Genomic DNA, 16,055 nt, shown 5'->3' on the forward strand with positions numbered 1-16,055 from the left:
TCAGCAGATAGTTAACTGTTTTTTTAATTTAATGAAGGGGAATGGTAGCCTAATCACAGAGTAACAAGAATGGTCACTGTGTAAAAACTCATAGTGCAATTAAGTGAAATCAACTCATCTTTATCCATTAACACAATGTATATAGATGTGTTTGTCAATTTCAACTTATTTCAGTGCTAGTTATGAGCTTCATGACTTAAAATTATGAGTTGAAAGAACACCTTATAAAGCATTCACTAAACTCAACACTGTTAGTTTATTAGCAAACTTCCCAGAATGCATGGCATTCGGTTTAACTCTCCAGAAACTCTTCCTTCTTCTGGTTTGAATGAAGTTACAGGATAGAGACTTGTTATGTATGTATGTTTGGTGAATCATGGGTCAATTTCTGATTTAAAAAAAAAAAAAAAAAAAAAAAAAACATGATAAAATAAATAGCACTGGACTTCACTTCATCAGTTAATGCATTCAACTTGGAAACGAATGATCTTTGACCTAACTATTCAGTAGTACTTCAGTCAACTCACACTTTTAAGGCAGCAAGGAAACTTCTGTTTTTAAGTTGAACTGCCTTAATATTTTTTTGCAGTGTACTCAAATAAGAGCAATCTTAAACGAACGAAGAACACACAAGGAAAGGCTAGACACCGTCTGAAATTATTTTTTTTCTTGTAACTGTAAATGAAAGCAAAAGCAGTATGACTTTGGACAGTGGAGACAACATTGTTTTAATCTATCTCATTATCAAGATTGGAACACCATCTTGTCATTTCATGAAGAATATCTTAGGGATGTGTTTATCCAGTAATTACTTCTTAAACAGTGTGTGTTTCCCCACTCTTCTGGATAGCAGTGCATTGCATTGCTCTGTGGTGAAGGTGATGTCAAAAGCAATTATGTTACATAAGCGATAAGTTAAATCTAATATCCTGCTCTGTAAATCTCAGTTGGTCTTAATAATTTGGCAAACCTTGCACTCTCATTTAGAGCTTTTATATCTAAATCCATTCAGGAAACCGTGGAGTCTCCTGCTTTCCATTTATTTGTGACTCCATCTTTGTTCATGTCAAAGAAATGATTTTGAGGAAATTGACTGAGACGCTTTTCTCCACTGATCAGACTATGAGTGATTGCTCCTGTGAGGAGACGATCATTGAAAAGGCCAAAACGGCAATGATTTCAGTGTATGCTTTAAATGTCTGCAAGCGTTCAGCTGCAATTTCAGGTTGAAATGTCAGGTTGACATTTTTAGCTTTTTTGCTAAAATCTCATGCCACTTATCAATAGTACTCACACCAATCTCTGGATAGTTAAATATGTCATGGGGCAATTTACTGTTTTGGAAAGATGGAGTGAGGAGAAAATATATCTGGAGGAAATCAATCTGCTTTTAGACTCAACAAAAACGTTTGATCTTCGCAATTCTACAAATCATCTACAGCACTGACATGGCCATCCATGGCTTTGTAACAACTCTTTTTTGCAGGGCCTTATGTGCACAGTCAACAATTTTCATAACACACTCCATTTACAAATTTTAAAAAGTACAGTCCAAAAGGAAGCACAAAACCTTACCTACAATAACTAGTCTCATATTGAGATGTGTGGCCAAGCTAATATACCGGCTCCTTCCTCCTTCCTCCTTTCCATCGAATCAAACAAAAGAACAGGCTTCCCATTGTGGCTCCGATTCCATAACTAAGTTAGAGGGTTTCTAGTGATCAGAATATATTCTTCCTTCCTTGTTTGTTATTCTGTGTCAGTTTCCACCACAGTTGCGCTAAAAAAAAAAACTCCATCTAACACAGTGAATGTGTGAAAGTCGGAAAATACATTCTGCTATATTCCTATAAAGGAAGGCTGATATTCCCTGATTTCCCCAGAGAACTGATCAAATTCCCTTGACTTTCTCTGCCTGGGATACGCCTCTTGAAATTCCATGATATTCCAGAAACTCTGAACCCTGAAAAAATATCAAAGCAAATGAAAGCGGTCCCTACCTCATAGGACCAGACGCACTGTGTTCCTCCGAAGCGCCTCACGCAGCGTCCCACCTCCACGTCCTCATGGGTGGTGTACATCTCCCTGAGACAGGTGCCGATGTGGGGCACCATCCTGCGCAGCACTTCCCTGCTGAAGATCATGCCGGGACCTCCCATGCAGAAATTCTCCCCGGGCTCCAGGGCCAGCTTGCCCAGCTCCTCGGCCATGCCGAGGCCCGTCTGGCCGAGGTAGAGGGGCTTGCTGCTGTTGAGCGACCGCAGGAACAACTCCAGCTTCTCACCTGGGAGAGGGGGAGGTGGGAGAAATGAGTTGTCCTCTTTGTTAGGGTTCTTCTATATAACAGTTACCCATAGTCAGTGGTGGAAGAAGTACTCTGATCCTTTACTTAAGTAAAAGTACCAATACAGCAATGTAAAAATACTCCATTACAAGTAAAAGTCCTGCATGAAAAATCCTACTGAAGTAAAAGTACATAAGTATTAGCAGCAAAATGTAGTTAAAGTATTAAAGTAAAAGTAGTGGTTTGGTCCCTCTGACTGATATTTTATTATATATGACATCATTAGATTATTAATACTGAAGCATCAGTGTGGAAGCAGCATGTTACTGTTGTAGCTGCTGGAGGTGGAGCTAGTTTGAACTACTTTATATACAGTTAGCTACTTTAGTCCAGTGGTTCCCAACCTAGGGGTCGGGCCCCTCCAAAGGGTCACCAGATAAATCTGAGGGGTCGTGAGATGATTAATGGGAGAGGAAAGAAGAAAAAACAAAGTTCTGATACACAAATCTGTTTTCAGTTTTTGGACTTTTTCTCTAATCTTTGATTTTTGCTGAAATATTGGATCATTTGAACATTTATTGAAATGAAACCATGTGAGGTTTAGAGGGAAAAATCACTATTTGGTGGAGCTGTTAACAACTCATAGACATCTGAAATGTGACCCGACTACACACTGCTTTTTGGAAGACGTCAAAAGCCAAAAAGGTTGGAAACCACTGGTTTCATCTTTAACAATGTGTTGTATTTTAAAAGCTTGTTATATTATCCATTGTGTCAAATCTCCATCTGAAAAGTAACTAAAGCTGTCAAATAAATGTAGTGGAGTAGAAAGTACAATATTTCCCTCTGAAATGTAGTGGAGTGGAAGTATAAAGTAGCATCAAATGGAAATACTCAAGTAAAGTACAAGTACCTCAAAATTGTACTTAAGTACAGTACTTGAGTAAATGTACTTAGTTACTTTCCACCACTGCCCATAGTGTAAGCATCTCTTCTCTTACTGTACAACGTATCTATAGATTTGGAACCAAGGTACACAGGACCAATCCTACATTCAAAACACTACAGTAAATGTAGAGGCGATCTGAATACATGCAAAGTCAATGGAAGGAGGCTAACAGATGTAACTTTGCTCTGGCCGGCACAAACTGAGGGGAAGACGTTTTTGCTCTGGTCAAAAGTTTTCACCATGAATGAAAGAAATCACCTGACCCAGTACAGTGAAAGCCAATCAGCTCCAAGTTCTCCCCCAGCTAATATTTACATTGAGAAAAAATAGCACTGACCCAGCAATGACATCTGACCAAAAAGTTTCTAAAAGTTAGATCCCCCCCCCAAAAAAAGATGCTGATGCCAAGCCTGGAGCAGAGGGATCAAAATGCAAGTATGATAGAATAAAAAAATATAATACTAAAGTGGAGTTTCAACTAATCTACACCGACTCATCAAGCAAGATGGCAAACGAAACCACTGATCGTAATAATTCAAGTGGTGTCATCAAATTTGCGTGCAAACAACAATCAATTCAAGTCAAGCAATGAAACTCGAGTGATAAGTCACGCCTCCTGTCTGAAAACAGGGTAATGCTTCCCTGGTCAGGTTTAGATGGTTTAGATACACAGCTTTCATTACTTCTCTAAAGATCTCATAATTAGGCCTCTTGGTTTATTAGTTGTTCTTATCTTTTTATGTCGTTTATGTCTTTATTTTGACACTGCCATTGTATATGAAATGTGCTATATAATACTGTTTAATAAGTTCATACTGTTTATACTGTTCATACTGTTACTTATCTTTTGTTATTTATCTTATTCATACCACTCTGTTCATTCTGTTCATACTGTTCATACTGTATATACACTATACTGCATATACTATATATATTACTACATACATCTTGCATATATATCTTGCATATTCATATCCACTGTTCATACTCTTGATACTGTTAATACAGTTCATACTGTATATATCTTAGCACATTCATACTACCCTTACAGCTTATTCTATTTATATATTATACATATGCACATTACATTGCACTGCACTTTTACTGCTTCTTTTGCACTGGTTAGATGCTAAACTGCATTTCATTGTCTTAGTACTTGTACTCTGTGCAATGACAATACAGTTGAATCTAATCTAATCTAATCTAATCTAATATAAATAAACTTGCCTTGCCTTATCTGTCACCTAAATAGACCAATCAACCCCAATCCATGTCTGTCTCAACCCAAGCATCAAATGTTGTCACATGGGTCACTCATCGTCTTTTCCCCTTGATCTGACAGTCAGTGAAGCCTGAGACATGTTACAGCATCAAGGAAATAACCATAGAGAATGTGCAGTTTTAAAGGAATAGTTCACCCAAACAATGAAACTTCTGTCATCATCTCCTCCCCCTCATGCCAAATGAAACACAGGTGAAATTTGTTAGCGTCATTTGTTAGCAACCTCCCTGTGTGTTATATGGACAAACTTCACCTGTGTTTCAACTGGCATGAGGGGGAGGAGATGATGACAGAATTTTCATTTTTGGGTGAACTATTCCTTTAAGCATCAATGTATTCTTTGGCTTTGCGCAGCTTGGCCAGAAAATCCTTGGATCGAGGAAAGCTCTACCCGTAATGTCATGATGTTGGGAAGAAGTCTGTATTTCAGTTTGGAGGTGTAGCCTACTTGTAGCATCATTCACAAATTATACTTTCCTTATATTTCTACTTTTTATCATGACGCAGCATGGAGTTGCTTGGTTTTAGATGGATTTGTAATTGTTATAAATCAACTGCTGTACAAAAAACACTTGTAGGCTCCTTCAAAACCATTTCAAAACCATCACCAATTTTACTTCGTATGTATGCAATACAGTGCAGCATTGTCCTCCACATTATTAGTACTGACCTGGGACAGCATAGAGTTTTTACATTTGCCCCTTAAGTCGTAAGAAAAGCAAAGGTTTCCTGTACAAACCGGTAGAGAAAAGTAGAGAAGCGTTTGCATGAATTCACCCCTGAATTCGTGCCTTAAAATGAGTGAAGGGAGTTATTAATGGAGGAGACCCCATCAAAACCACCTTTAATGTTTGACTCCTTACTTTCTAATTTAATGAAATATTCAGGGAGACAGGAACTTTCCATTAATACCTCATTAATAACCCTGTAAACCTGCCCAAAAGGCATAAACAATCCCTTAATTGCTAGTGTCTCCACGAACCAACCCATGAATAAATCCTTTATAACCCCATGTTACTTTTTTAAAGCTATGTTATTTTTAATGGATAATTAATATTTATGTAATGAGAAATTAAGGACATTTCAGGGATAAAATTAAGGGTTAGGGTGTGTTAGTTGGTGTAACAATCGACTGCCCCCACCCCATCCCTATAGATAGTCCTTTTATACATAATAACAGTTTGAAAATGAAACTCTCTTTCTTACTGGAGCCATATACCACTTATGCACAAGCTACATGAACAATTAGAGGGCACAGTGCTGCATGCTGGAGGGGGGCAGACATTCACAAGCACATGAACGAAATGTTTTAGATTCTTGACAGATGCATGTCAGGTTAACCAGCTGATGCCACATTGCCACCGTCTAGACAGCAGAGAGGTCAAAGTGTCAAACATAGGTCACCAAGCTATCTGCTTTCAGGGAACATTGGCCCTGAATGCTCTCTGATGTGATGTGATTTTTTTTTTTTTTTTTTTTTTAAGGCTTAAAGTAGATGATCTGGTGATTTTTGCTCTCCAGTATAAACTGTAAGATCAAATTGAGACTCATGGCTTAGTTATTATGGAGAGTGCCACACTTTGCCAGACCCAATAGATGCCCATATGCAGTGGTGGAAAGTAACTAAGTACATTTACTCAAATACTGTACTTAAGTACAATTTTGAGATACTTGTACTTTACTTGAGTATTTCCATTTGATGCTACTTTATACTTCCACTCCACTACATTTCAGAGGGAAATATTGTACTTTCTACTCCACTACATTTATTTGACAGCTTTAGTTACTTTTCAGATGGAGATTTGACACAATGGATAATATAACAAGCTTTTAAAATACAACACATTGTTAAAGATGAAACCAGTGGTTTCCAACCTTTTTGGCTTTTGACGTCTTCCAAAAAGCAGTGTGTAGTCGGGTCACATTTCAGATGTCTATGAGTTGTTAACAGCTCCACCAAATAGTGATTTTTCCCTCTAAACCTCACATGGTTTCATTTCAATAAATGTTCAAATGATCCAATATTTCAGCAAAAATCAAAGATTAGAGAAAAAGTCCAAAAACTGGAAACAGATTTGTGTATCAGAACTTTGTTTTTTCTTCTTTCCTCTCCCATTAATCATCTCACGACCCCTCAGATTTATCTGGTGACCCTTTGGAGGGGCCCGACCCCTAGGTTGGGAACCACTGGACTAAACTAGCTAACTGTATATAAAGTAGTTCAAACTAGCTCCACCTCCAGCAGCTACAACAGTAACATGCTGCTTACACACTGATGCTTCAGTATTAATAATCTAATGATGTCATATATAATAAATTATCAGTCAGAGGGACCAAACCACTACTTTTACTTTAATACTTTAACTACATTTTGCTGCTAATACTTATGTACTTTTACTTAAGTAGGATTTTTCATGCAGGACTTTTACTTGTAATGGAGTATTTTTACATTGCTGTATTGGTACTTTTACTTAAGTAAAGGATCAGAGTACTTCTTCCCCCACTGCCCATATGGGTCAAACTACTTCAAACTTGTGTAGCCTAGAAAACACACACACACACACACACACACACACTCGAGCCATCCCCCGTTTTTTCTATCAGGATAATCACCTCTTATATAAACATCATCATCAGCCCGCATGAACCACTCGTATTTATCCAGGTAGTGGTCATGGATGTACTTCAGCATCATGAACGACTTCTTCTGCGGCGGGTAGGAGTCATCCACGCCCGCCAGCGACACCACCGGCACGGGCACGGCCACTCGGACTGCACCCGACCCCGCGCTCGAGAAGAACTCCACCTTCCCGGGTATGGAACTCGCCCAGGTCGTGTACGCGGCCACGGCGCGCGTGTCCAGGTACTTTTTGGCGGTCATCACGCCGACGTAGAGGAAATGCCCGGGTCGGCTTACGGGTCTCCCGTTATCCCCGCTCCCGTTACCCGTCCTGTACACCCTGTCCTCCTCCTCCTCCTCCTCCTCGCTGCCCTCCTGGCTGGACGGCGGGCTGTCCCGGTCTCTGCCGCGAAGACCCGCGGCGTTCCCGAGGATTTCGGGCACTTTCCCCGCGACGGCGGCGTCGCTGTAGTACGAGCACACGGGAGATTTCTTGCGTTTGCCGCTGATTTCCAGCACCCGGGGTACGATGAGCCAGGAGGCCGCGGTGAATCCGAGGAAGACCCCGACAACGACGCTCATCCACGGTCTTCTCAGTCTAAGGGCCATGGCTGGGTGGACGCGGAGAGTTTGTATCTGCAGTGAATGGAGTATGAATATGGGTATGAATGTTGCTGTTGTCTGTGGAGCTGCTGCCGTGTTTGGTCATCAAACATCTCCGTAGTGCATTTAATTGAGTGTCCTACCTTGAAGGGAGAGAGCAGACACACTCTCTGCCTCTGATAATATCATTTCAGGGGGGCTAACGAGACATTTCTAACCGCTTGACAGTCAGTCCCTTCGACTATTCTCGCCTGTCATGTTGCTGGAAATTGGGTCTCGACCAGTACCGCAGCCCCCAAATGATATTAAAAAAAAACAGAAAAGAAAAAAAACCCCACTGTATTTGTAGCTTAATGTCCTAGAAGTTAGCTTCCCGTCCGAGCGAAACCCAGCGTTGGTTCTTCCAGAAGTCCGGACGAGTTCCCAGCTGGTTCCTCATTTTCGACACCCAAAAAACAAACAATTTACTCAAAGTTAACTCTCGTCATTTCGGGGCAGAAAGAAGCAGCAACAACCCGTTTCAAGTCGGTGTCATTGTGTTTTCCTCCAGGTTTTAGTGCACAAAATATCACAACGGGTCAGTTTTTTTTTTTATCCTCGCTGTCTCCTCAGTAGGCAACCGTCAGGTTTAGCGCTATCCGCTCCCGCGGCTCGCGATGTAGTTCAAAAACTTGACGTCGCGATGGTTGAGTTTTTCATCTGAACCGTACAGTGGCTCTCCTCTGATTTCTCTCCGTTTGAGGAACAGGTAAAATCACTGTTTGTATGTAGGTAGCCATCCTGAAGACCAGTGTCAAGCCTCCCACAGTTAGCTGTGACACTTCCTGTCGTGACTTTCAAAATAAAGCCATTTTTTGAATGACGTTTTCGGAGTAAAACCGTACCAAAGTGGCATTAAGGAATTATGGAAGCCCATTTCCGCCAGTGTGATGAAAAAAAAACGGTGCTGTAAATAATGACTTAGTATCTCAAAATAATGAGTTAGTATCACAAAATAATGAGTTACCTATCTCAAAATAATGAGAAACTTTCTCAAAATATTGAGTTCGTATCTTTGAGATACTAAGTAATTACTTTGAGATACTAAATCATTATTTTGAGATACTAAGTCATTATTTTGAGATACTAAATCATTATTTTGAGATACTAAGTCATTATTTTGAGAAAGTTTCTCATTATAATGACTTACAGGATCTTTTTTTTTTCATCACACTGGCGGAAATGGGCTTCCATAATTCCTTAATGCTATTCTCTTGTTCTTCTTACTTAGGCCTACTTACTTCCATCCCAATACTTGTGTGTAGAAGCAACGAGTTACAATTATTACTGAACCTGTAGGCTATAGTTTTTTTGTGCCCTTGTGTACCTTTTTTTGTATTTTGAAGTTAGTAGTTTTACTTAAGTTTTTACAGAAGTATAATACTTCACTGCATTTTATGGTGCATCTGTATGGTCAAATTTCTAGGCTCATACCCAGCAAACAATTTTCGGTTCAGGGAACGTTCCGCAAACATTCCATGAACGTTGCCTGAAGGATAAGGAAACATTCCCTGGACCCCCACAGCGAACGTTCCCTGAGGGTTATTGTTGAAGAACGTTCCTAGAACGTTTTTTAAAGGTTGCAAAAAATTTAACCTTCAGAGAACCTTTAAGGAACGTTCCCTGAAGGTTTGCTGAGATGATCATCACCTTAGAACAATGTGTGTTTTTTTAACATACGCAGTAACTTTTGACTCTCACTAAAACTTTGGCAATGTCAAGGCAGCAGGGAAACGTATCTTGTGTCTTAAAGTGTCTTAAAGTGCCTTAACATTTTTACAGTGAATATCTATCGTTTTCTCAGTGAGCAAGCTTATGCTTTTATTATGAAGTCAGAATAGCCCGTCTTCCGGTGTTATTCTGTGAGCTTGACGCACCTTGGAACAGAGGGAGGAGCAAGAAATAGAAACCCGTTCCTCTTCCTTGCATGACGTCCTAAGGAAAAAGCCATAATGAAAAGTGAGAAGCTTCACTTCTCACTAATCTGGTTGATGGAATCAGCCAATCTGGTTGATGGAAAAAAAAAGTCTGGTCGTTTTGCCACACAAATTCTTTATTACCAACAAGGTTAAAGAAGGCGGAAAATACCAATTTATGGCCGATATTATATTGGAAACTGTTTATTCTGTGATGCTTAACTTCAGACTCAGTCTCACCTGTTCTGATTTCATCCTCACACTAGAAAACTATGGCAAGACATTTCTAGCTTCGTCACTGAAAACATAAATATAATTTTTTCTTAGTTTGATCAAAACGTGCTGTTTGGATTCCTTGATTAAAAAAAAAAAAACAATGATAAGCAATGTTATCTTATTGAATTAATTATATCATATTCACAAGCATACATTTTCTAATCAAAAAGTTTTCGGTTTTTGTTAAGGCATGAGAACAGTTATCTGATATTATTACAACACGTATTAGTCATAGTGCAATTTATTGAACTAACTCATCTTTAATAGGCTGCTGTAGATGTCTTTGCCAATTTCTAATTATCAGCTTCATAATGTATAATTATGAATTCATGAGTTGTGACTTAATTAACATTATGGGTTGAACGAACATCTCACCCATTAGTCACTTAAGTGATCATATAACAGTTGCATAATTATTAATTTATAAGAAACACTAGCATATTATAGTAGCAGACTTCCCAGACTTTACAGGATAGAGACTTGGTTCACTGCTAATTGTCTGATGTCTGATAAAAATGAAAATATTGAGATCTAAGATAAAAAAAAAATACTGTCCAAACTTTAGATTATAGGCTGACCTATCTTCTTTTGTTTTTTTTATGACTGAACAACTGCAAAAAAACAACAACAAAAAATTCATAATCATGTCCATTGGAATGTGTGGATTTTATTGTAAACACAGAGAAACATTTTGAGAAATTACCAAAGCTTGACATTTTCCTGATAGAATTTGAATAGCTTATAAAATGACAACAAATGGTAAAAAAAAAGAAGAAAAAATGCAAAATATTCACTGAAATTGGAACCCATTTTATTTTCCATTCTCTCCCTTTTTCATATTTCTATTCCAACTGATTTTTTCCCTTATTGCTATGTTGAACCTTTATGTAGGCTACTTCTTACTGTTTGTATAATTCACTAATTACGAGGCACTTTTTAATCAAAATAATAATAAATTGTATGAGTCATTATGTTGTGCACAGAATAAATACCTTTCTATAGTTAATAAAATAAATGCCTGCCTATGTCTACAGCCATACATATGGTGCATGTGCTGTTCCAAAATTAGTAAATATAATAGTTATACTGTGCACATTTCTCAATAGAAATATGAATCTAAATATTATCTAAGATTTGGAACAAAAGACTAGATGTACACACTAATATACAAAGCTCTTACTGTCTTTCTCCTAAGTGTTATCACCCGAGACGTAAACTGTGTGTGTGTGTGTGTGTGTGTGTGAAAGAAATAGATAAAGAGATGAGGCGTCTCAGTGTTATCAATGTAAAAATGTATTTTGGGTGAGTTTTGCAGTTTCAGGCTTTATAGAATAGAAAGGAGCACAAAACTGAGGTCGTATGCCTACTTAAGTAAAAGTACATAAGTATTAGCAGCAAAATGTAGTTAAAGTATTAAAGTAAAAGTAGTGGTTTGGTCCCTCTGACTGATATTTTATTATATATGACATCATTAGATTATTAATACTGAAGTATCAGTGTGTAAGCAGCATGTTACTGTTGTAGCTGCTGGAGGTGGAGCTAGTTTGAACTACTTTATATACAGTTAGCTAGTTTAGTCCAACCTAGGGGTCGGGCCCCTCCAAAGGGTCACCAGATAAATCGGAGGGGTCGTGAGATGATTAATGGGAAAGAAGAAAAAACAAAGTTCTGAGACACAAATCTGTTTTCAGTTTTTGGACTTTTTCTCTAATCTTTGATTTTTGCTGAAATATTGGATCATTTGAACATTTATTGAAATGAAACCATGTGAGGTTTAGAGGGAAAAATCACTATTTGGTGGAGCTGTTAACAACTCATAGACATCTGAAATGTGACCCGACTACACACTGCTTTTTGGAAGACGTCAAAAGCCAAAAAGGTTGGAAACCACTGGTTTCATCTTTAACAATGTGTTGTATTTTAAAAGCTTGTTATATTATCCATTGTGTCAAATCTCCATCTGAAAAGTAACTGAAGCTGTCAAATAAATGTAGTGGAGTAGAAAGTACAATATTTCCCTCTGAAATGTAGTGGAGTGGAAGTATAAAGTAGCATCAAATGGAAATACTCAAGTAAAGTATAAGTACCTCAAAATTGTACTTAAGTACAGTACTTGAGTAAATGTACTTAGTTACTTTCCACCACTGTCCAGGACCAAATGTTGCACACTTAAATGGTGGCTTCTGCTTATATCAATGACTCAGACAGCATATTCTTATTTACAAAAAATAACTTTATTTTCTCTCACTTGGGTGGCTTCAATCTTAGTCACCTATTCTTGACTGACTCTTTACAGCAGATACAATTTCACAAGGCCAACAGTTTGCCTCCATTCATTGTCTGTATGAAGTGAATAACAGTGTGTGCAAAGCATGGTGGGACAGGTGGCGACCTGAACCAGGCCTGTGATGCAATGAGAAAAGTTTCAAAAGTTTTATACTATGCAAATAGGAACGATGTCCATAGATTAGAATGGTGTGACGTTTCAAATGGGCCACAGTCTGTTTTGCCCACACTACGGGCAAAACAAAAAAATCGAAATTTTCTGTGGTTGCTTTTTCTGCGTTCTGATAATGGGAAATGTAGGCTATATGTGAAAAGATAATGACAAATTATTTACACCAGTTATCGAAGAACTGCATTATCATTAAAATGTTTCTTTCTGGAAGTCACAAAATGCTAACAAGCTAGCAAACTTCCGTGCAAACTTCGGTTCAAGAGAGGAGTCATGTTAGCATTTTGAGACCTCAAGAAAAGGTAACGTCAAATTACTTACACCATATACATTTCACATAAAATATTAGAACACAGAAAAACAACTGTTTTGCTCATAGAAATTTGAGTTTTGCACGTGTCTAAAATACTTTAGCTGCTAACTTCAGCGCTATAGCTTGCTAGCCTAACTATCCCATTATCCAAACAGCTGTAGCCACTTAGCTACCTAGCTCACTAGAGTAAAGCAGAATGTCAAGATTACATTTTCTTTTCCATATGTATGCTTATGGATCATATTTGCGCAAAATGAAATGATAAAAATGGTAAAATACAAACAATGTTAAACAAACTGAGAATTTAATCCCAGAATACACCCAATGAAACACTCAAGCGACGACTTTGGATCGAGTGAAGTGATGCAAAATGAAGTGGTTGCGCTTGGTCTGCAAGTACGGTTACCCTTTGAACTTTTTAGACCCTGTCGATTATTCAACCAATCACAGAAGAGCAGCCCAAACCCAACCCCCTTTGCCAACGATTATCAGACCACTCTCCAAACATACTCTCATTTGTCCTTAACATTGGCATGGCCTGTTTGAATAATAATACACCCAAGTTTAAATCGTAACCCTTCAACTTCAAATGATCACGGTTCAATTCATTATCATCAAATCACTTTACCCCTGCAGACTGAGAAGAAGCATCGAGCCAAGATGTGTTATGTCCTAACCAGTTCAGTGTGCCATGAAAACTCAAGATGTGACAAATGAAAATATGTATACAGCAGTGTTTCCAGTCATGTGCCATGTAGAGATTTTCATTTTGTCCAAACTGATTGGTTGAAACTGAAATCCTGTTTACAGATGGCTCTCTGGCACATGCTTGGAGACCACTGATACACCATATACATACAAGTTATTTAGCATCTTCATTTGGCTTCATTAATTGGTAACACTTTACAATAAGGGTACACTAAGTTAAGGGTTAGTTAATGCTTAATAAGGGTTAGTTAATGCTTAATAAGCATTAACTAACCCTAATAATGTATAAATTAATACCTAGGTTAACATGAACACCATTAGTAAATGATTACCAGACACATTAGTTAACTGTTAATTAAGGGTTAGTTAATGCTTATTAAGCATTAAGTTAATAGTTATTTAGCATTAACTAACCCTTAATTAATGTACCCTTATTGTAAAGTGTTACCCATTAATTCAGATTTGTGAGTGTCAACTGAAGCAGGAGTACTTGCTAGATGCATGATACATAATATTGATTTTTTCATTTTTTACAAATAGATGCTGCAGGCATTGAACTAAAAAATACAAAGAAATACACAGTGAGTTGTAAAAGGCTACAAAAAATTGCAAAATCTAGAAACAAAATAGGCAATATTCTCAAAAAAACTTATGAGCTGTGTCGTTATTTAGCAGGAACAATCAACATGATTTGGCTCTACAGCATAACCAACAGATAAACTGCCTCAGTATTTGCAAAAGGTAGCAGCTGAGCATTATTTGGAGGGCAAGACATAACCAATATAAGATAAACATAGAGCTATGAGCTAATCCAGAAAAAACAAAATTAGGTTCAGAGATTAGGAGGAGGATCTGAACAGTGGAATGGGAAACAGTAGCCTAAATTTATTCAGGATGTTCCTGTAAAAAAAAGACTGACATTGACAACTATGACTATGACAACATGCTTATCTCTGTCCTCTCTGGATAAAGCAAATCCTAATATATAAGGCCAAGGTACTGTACCATACAAGGATTTTTTATTAGGATTTGCATGTTTGGTCGGTGTATCACTCTTATTTTGAAGTTTTAGTGTCTGAGAGAGTGTCCAGGTGGGCAAGGAGAAGACAGATATATGCAAAATGGTAGAGATGATTGGAGAATTGCTTTTTTATTTCTCTCTCCATTCATTGCCATTGTATGGTGAAAATCCAATGTGAACAAAGCAGATTCTGACAATATATATATTAAAAAAACCCTGTTTTTCGCCTATTTACAATTACAGTCGCACCAGAGCATGAGATAACAGAATCGCAGATTTTGGGGGTTATATGATGGCCAGGAAGCTACACAACCAAAGGTACTATACCAAAGTTCAACATCACTTTAAGGGAAGGCGATTAGGCAGTTAGGTAACTGTTTATCTTTGTGTGTATGTGAGTGTGTGAAAGTGAGTCATCTACTCTACTATCTGACTTTGGAATAGAATCAAACAAGCAAATAGTAAACATGTTGTCCCCCACCAGTGATGTAGTTCCACCCTTGGGTCAGTCAGTGATTGCTGAGTGAACTTGAAATATGAGTGAAATTGTTTAAGCATTTTGGTTTGGGACAATGAAAGGACAGATTGACCATATATTTCTGTTGCCTCAGAATTAGGCTTACAAGTTATATCTTGAAATGTAGTAACTGTAATTGTCCTGTTTTTACTCAATACAGTACAAAATATAAGAACTACAATACGCAATAAATACAATCTACAATACAATTTATAATACAACATACAATATAACATACAACACCAGGAGTGTGAGTGTTATGAATAATATAAATGCTAAATGATAAGTGATATATGGTATTGCACAGTAGGTAAGTGGTAATATGATATAAGTAGTCAACACTGACGGCACAGTGGTAGTGCAGTGATGATGCAATAACAGTACAACAGTCCAACAACTGTACAATAACTACAGTGTCTTGTGGTTAGAGGTTTGCCCAAAAATTCTCCATTGACTCTCACTTCAACACATCAACCCAGTCTGATGTCTCCAAGTGTGTAGCGTGTGTAGACTATTATGTTACCTATGATAACTTTAACTGTACTGCTTTACCACTGAGTCCCCATTCATTGTCCCCCACATTGTATGATAACTTTAACTGTATGAGCTGCTTTACCACTGAGTCCCCATTCATTGTCAATGCCGCCCCCTAGCGGCACAAAGTCAACGTTGCAGTGTGACTAACTAACGAACAAACTAACGGACGGAGACCGATCCATAGTCCCCCCTTTGGTGGGGGAAAAAAAGCACAAAAGCATTACACATCAGCTGAATAAGACAAGCAGAAAACTATCAGGCACACACTGTAGCTGAATGAGGTAGGCAGGAGCCTGTCAGGGTGGGAAAGAAGAGAAGATCCACTCAGGAGTGGGAGAATCATCGCTGGAAGGACAATTTAACCGGATAAGTCAATGCTCTGATTGCACTCGCCCCCTAAAGTGGTCCGGCAGAAGACTCTGCTTGCTACTGTTGGGTGTGCACAACCAGAGGATTGTCAGTGAGGAAAATGAAATAAGATAATGAAATACATATGTACTTTTGGACCCACAGTGCAATTATTTGGTTACAAAAC

At 38.1% G+C, this 16,055-nt stretch overlaps 1 protein-coding gene across 1 annotated transcript; it reads right to left on the bottom strand.

Moving 5' to 3' along the window:
* Positions 1-2,000: 2,000 nt before the first annotated feature.
* chsy3 (chondroitin sulfate synthase 3) lies at positions 2,001-8,461 on the bottom strand (the record flags this gene model as incomplete). The annotated part of the gene is made up of 2 exons (XM_071512080.1): positions 7,129-8,461; positions 2,001-2,284 (listed from the first exon to the last, which is right to left on the bottom strand). Coding segments are annotated over exons 1-2 (900 nt in total), but the record flags the coding sequence as incomplete, so codon positions are not given.
* Positions 8,462-16,055: the final 7,594 nt, after the last annotated feature.

Source organism: Centroberyx affinis, unplaced genomic scaffold (assembly GCF_046629955.1).
Source record: "Centroberyx affinis isolate AG114_WGS23_722 - 3 ecotype Tasmania unplaced genomic scaffold, CSIRO-AGI_Caff_v1 ptg006070l_1, whole genome shotgun sequence".
Taxonomy (NCBI): Eukaryota; Metazoa; Chordata; class Actinopteri; order Beryciformes; family Berycidae; genus Centroberyx; species Centroberyx affinis.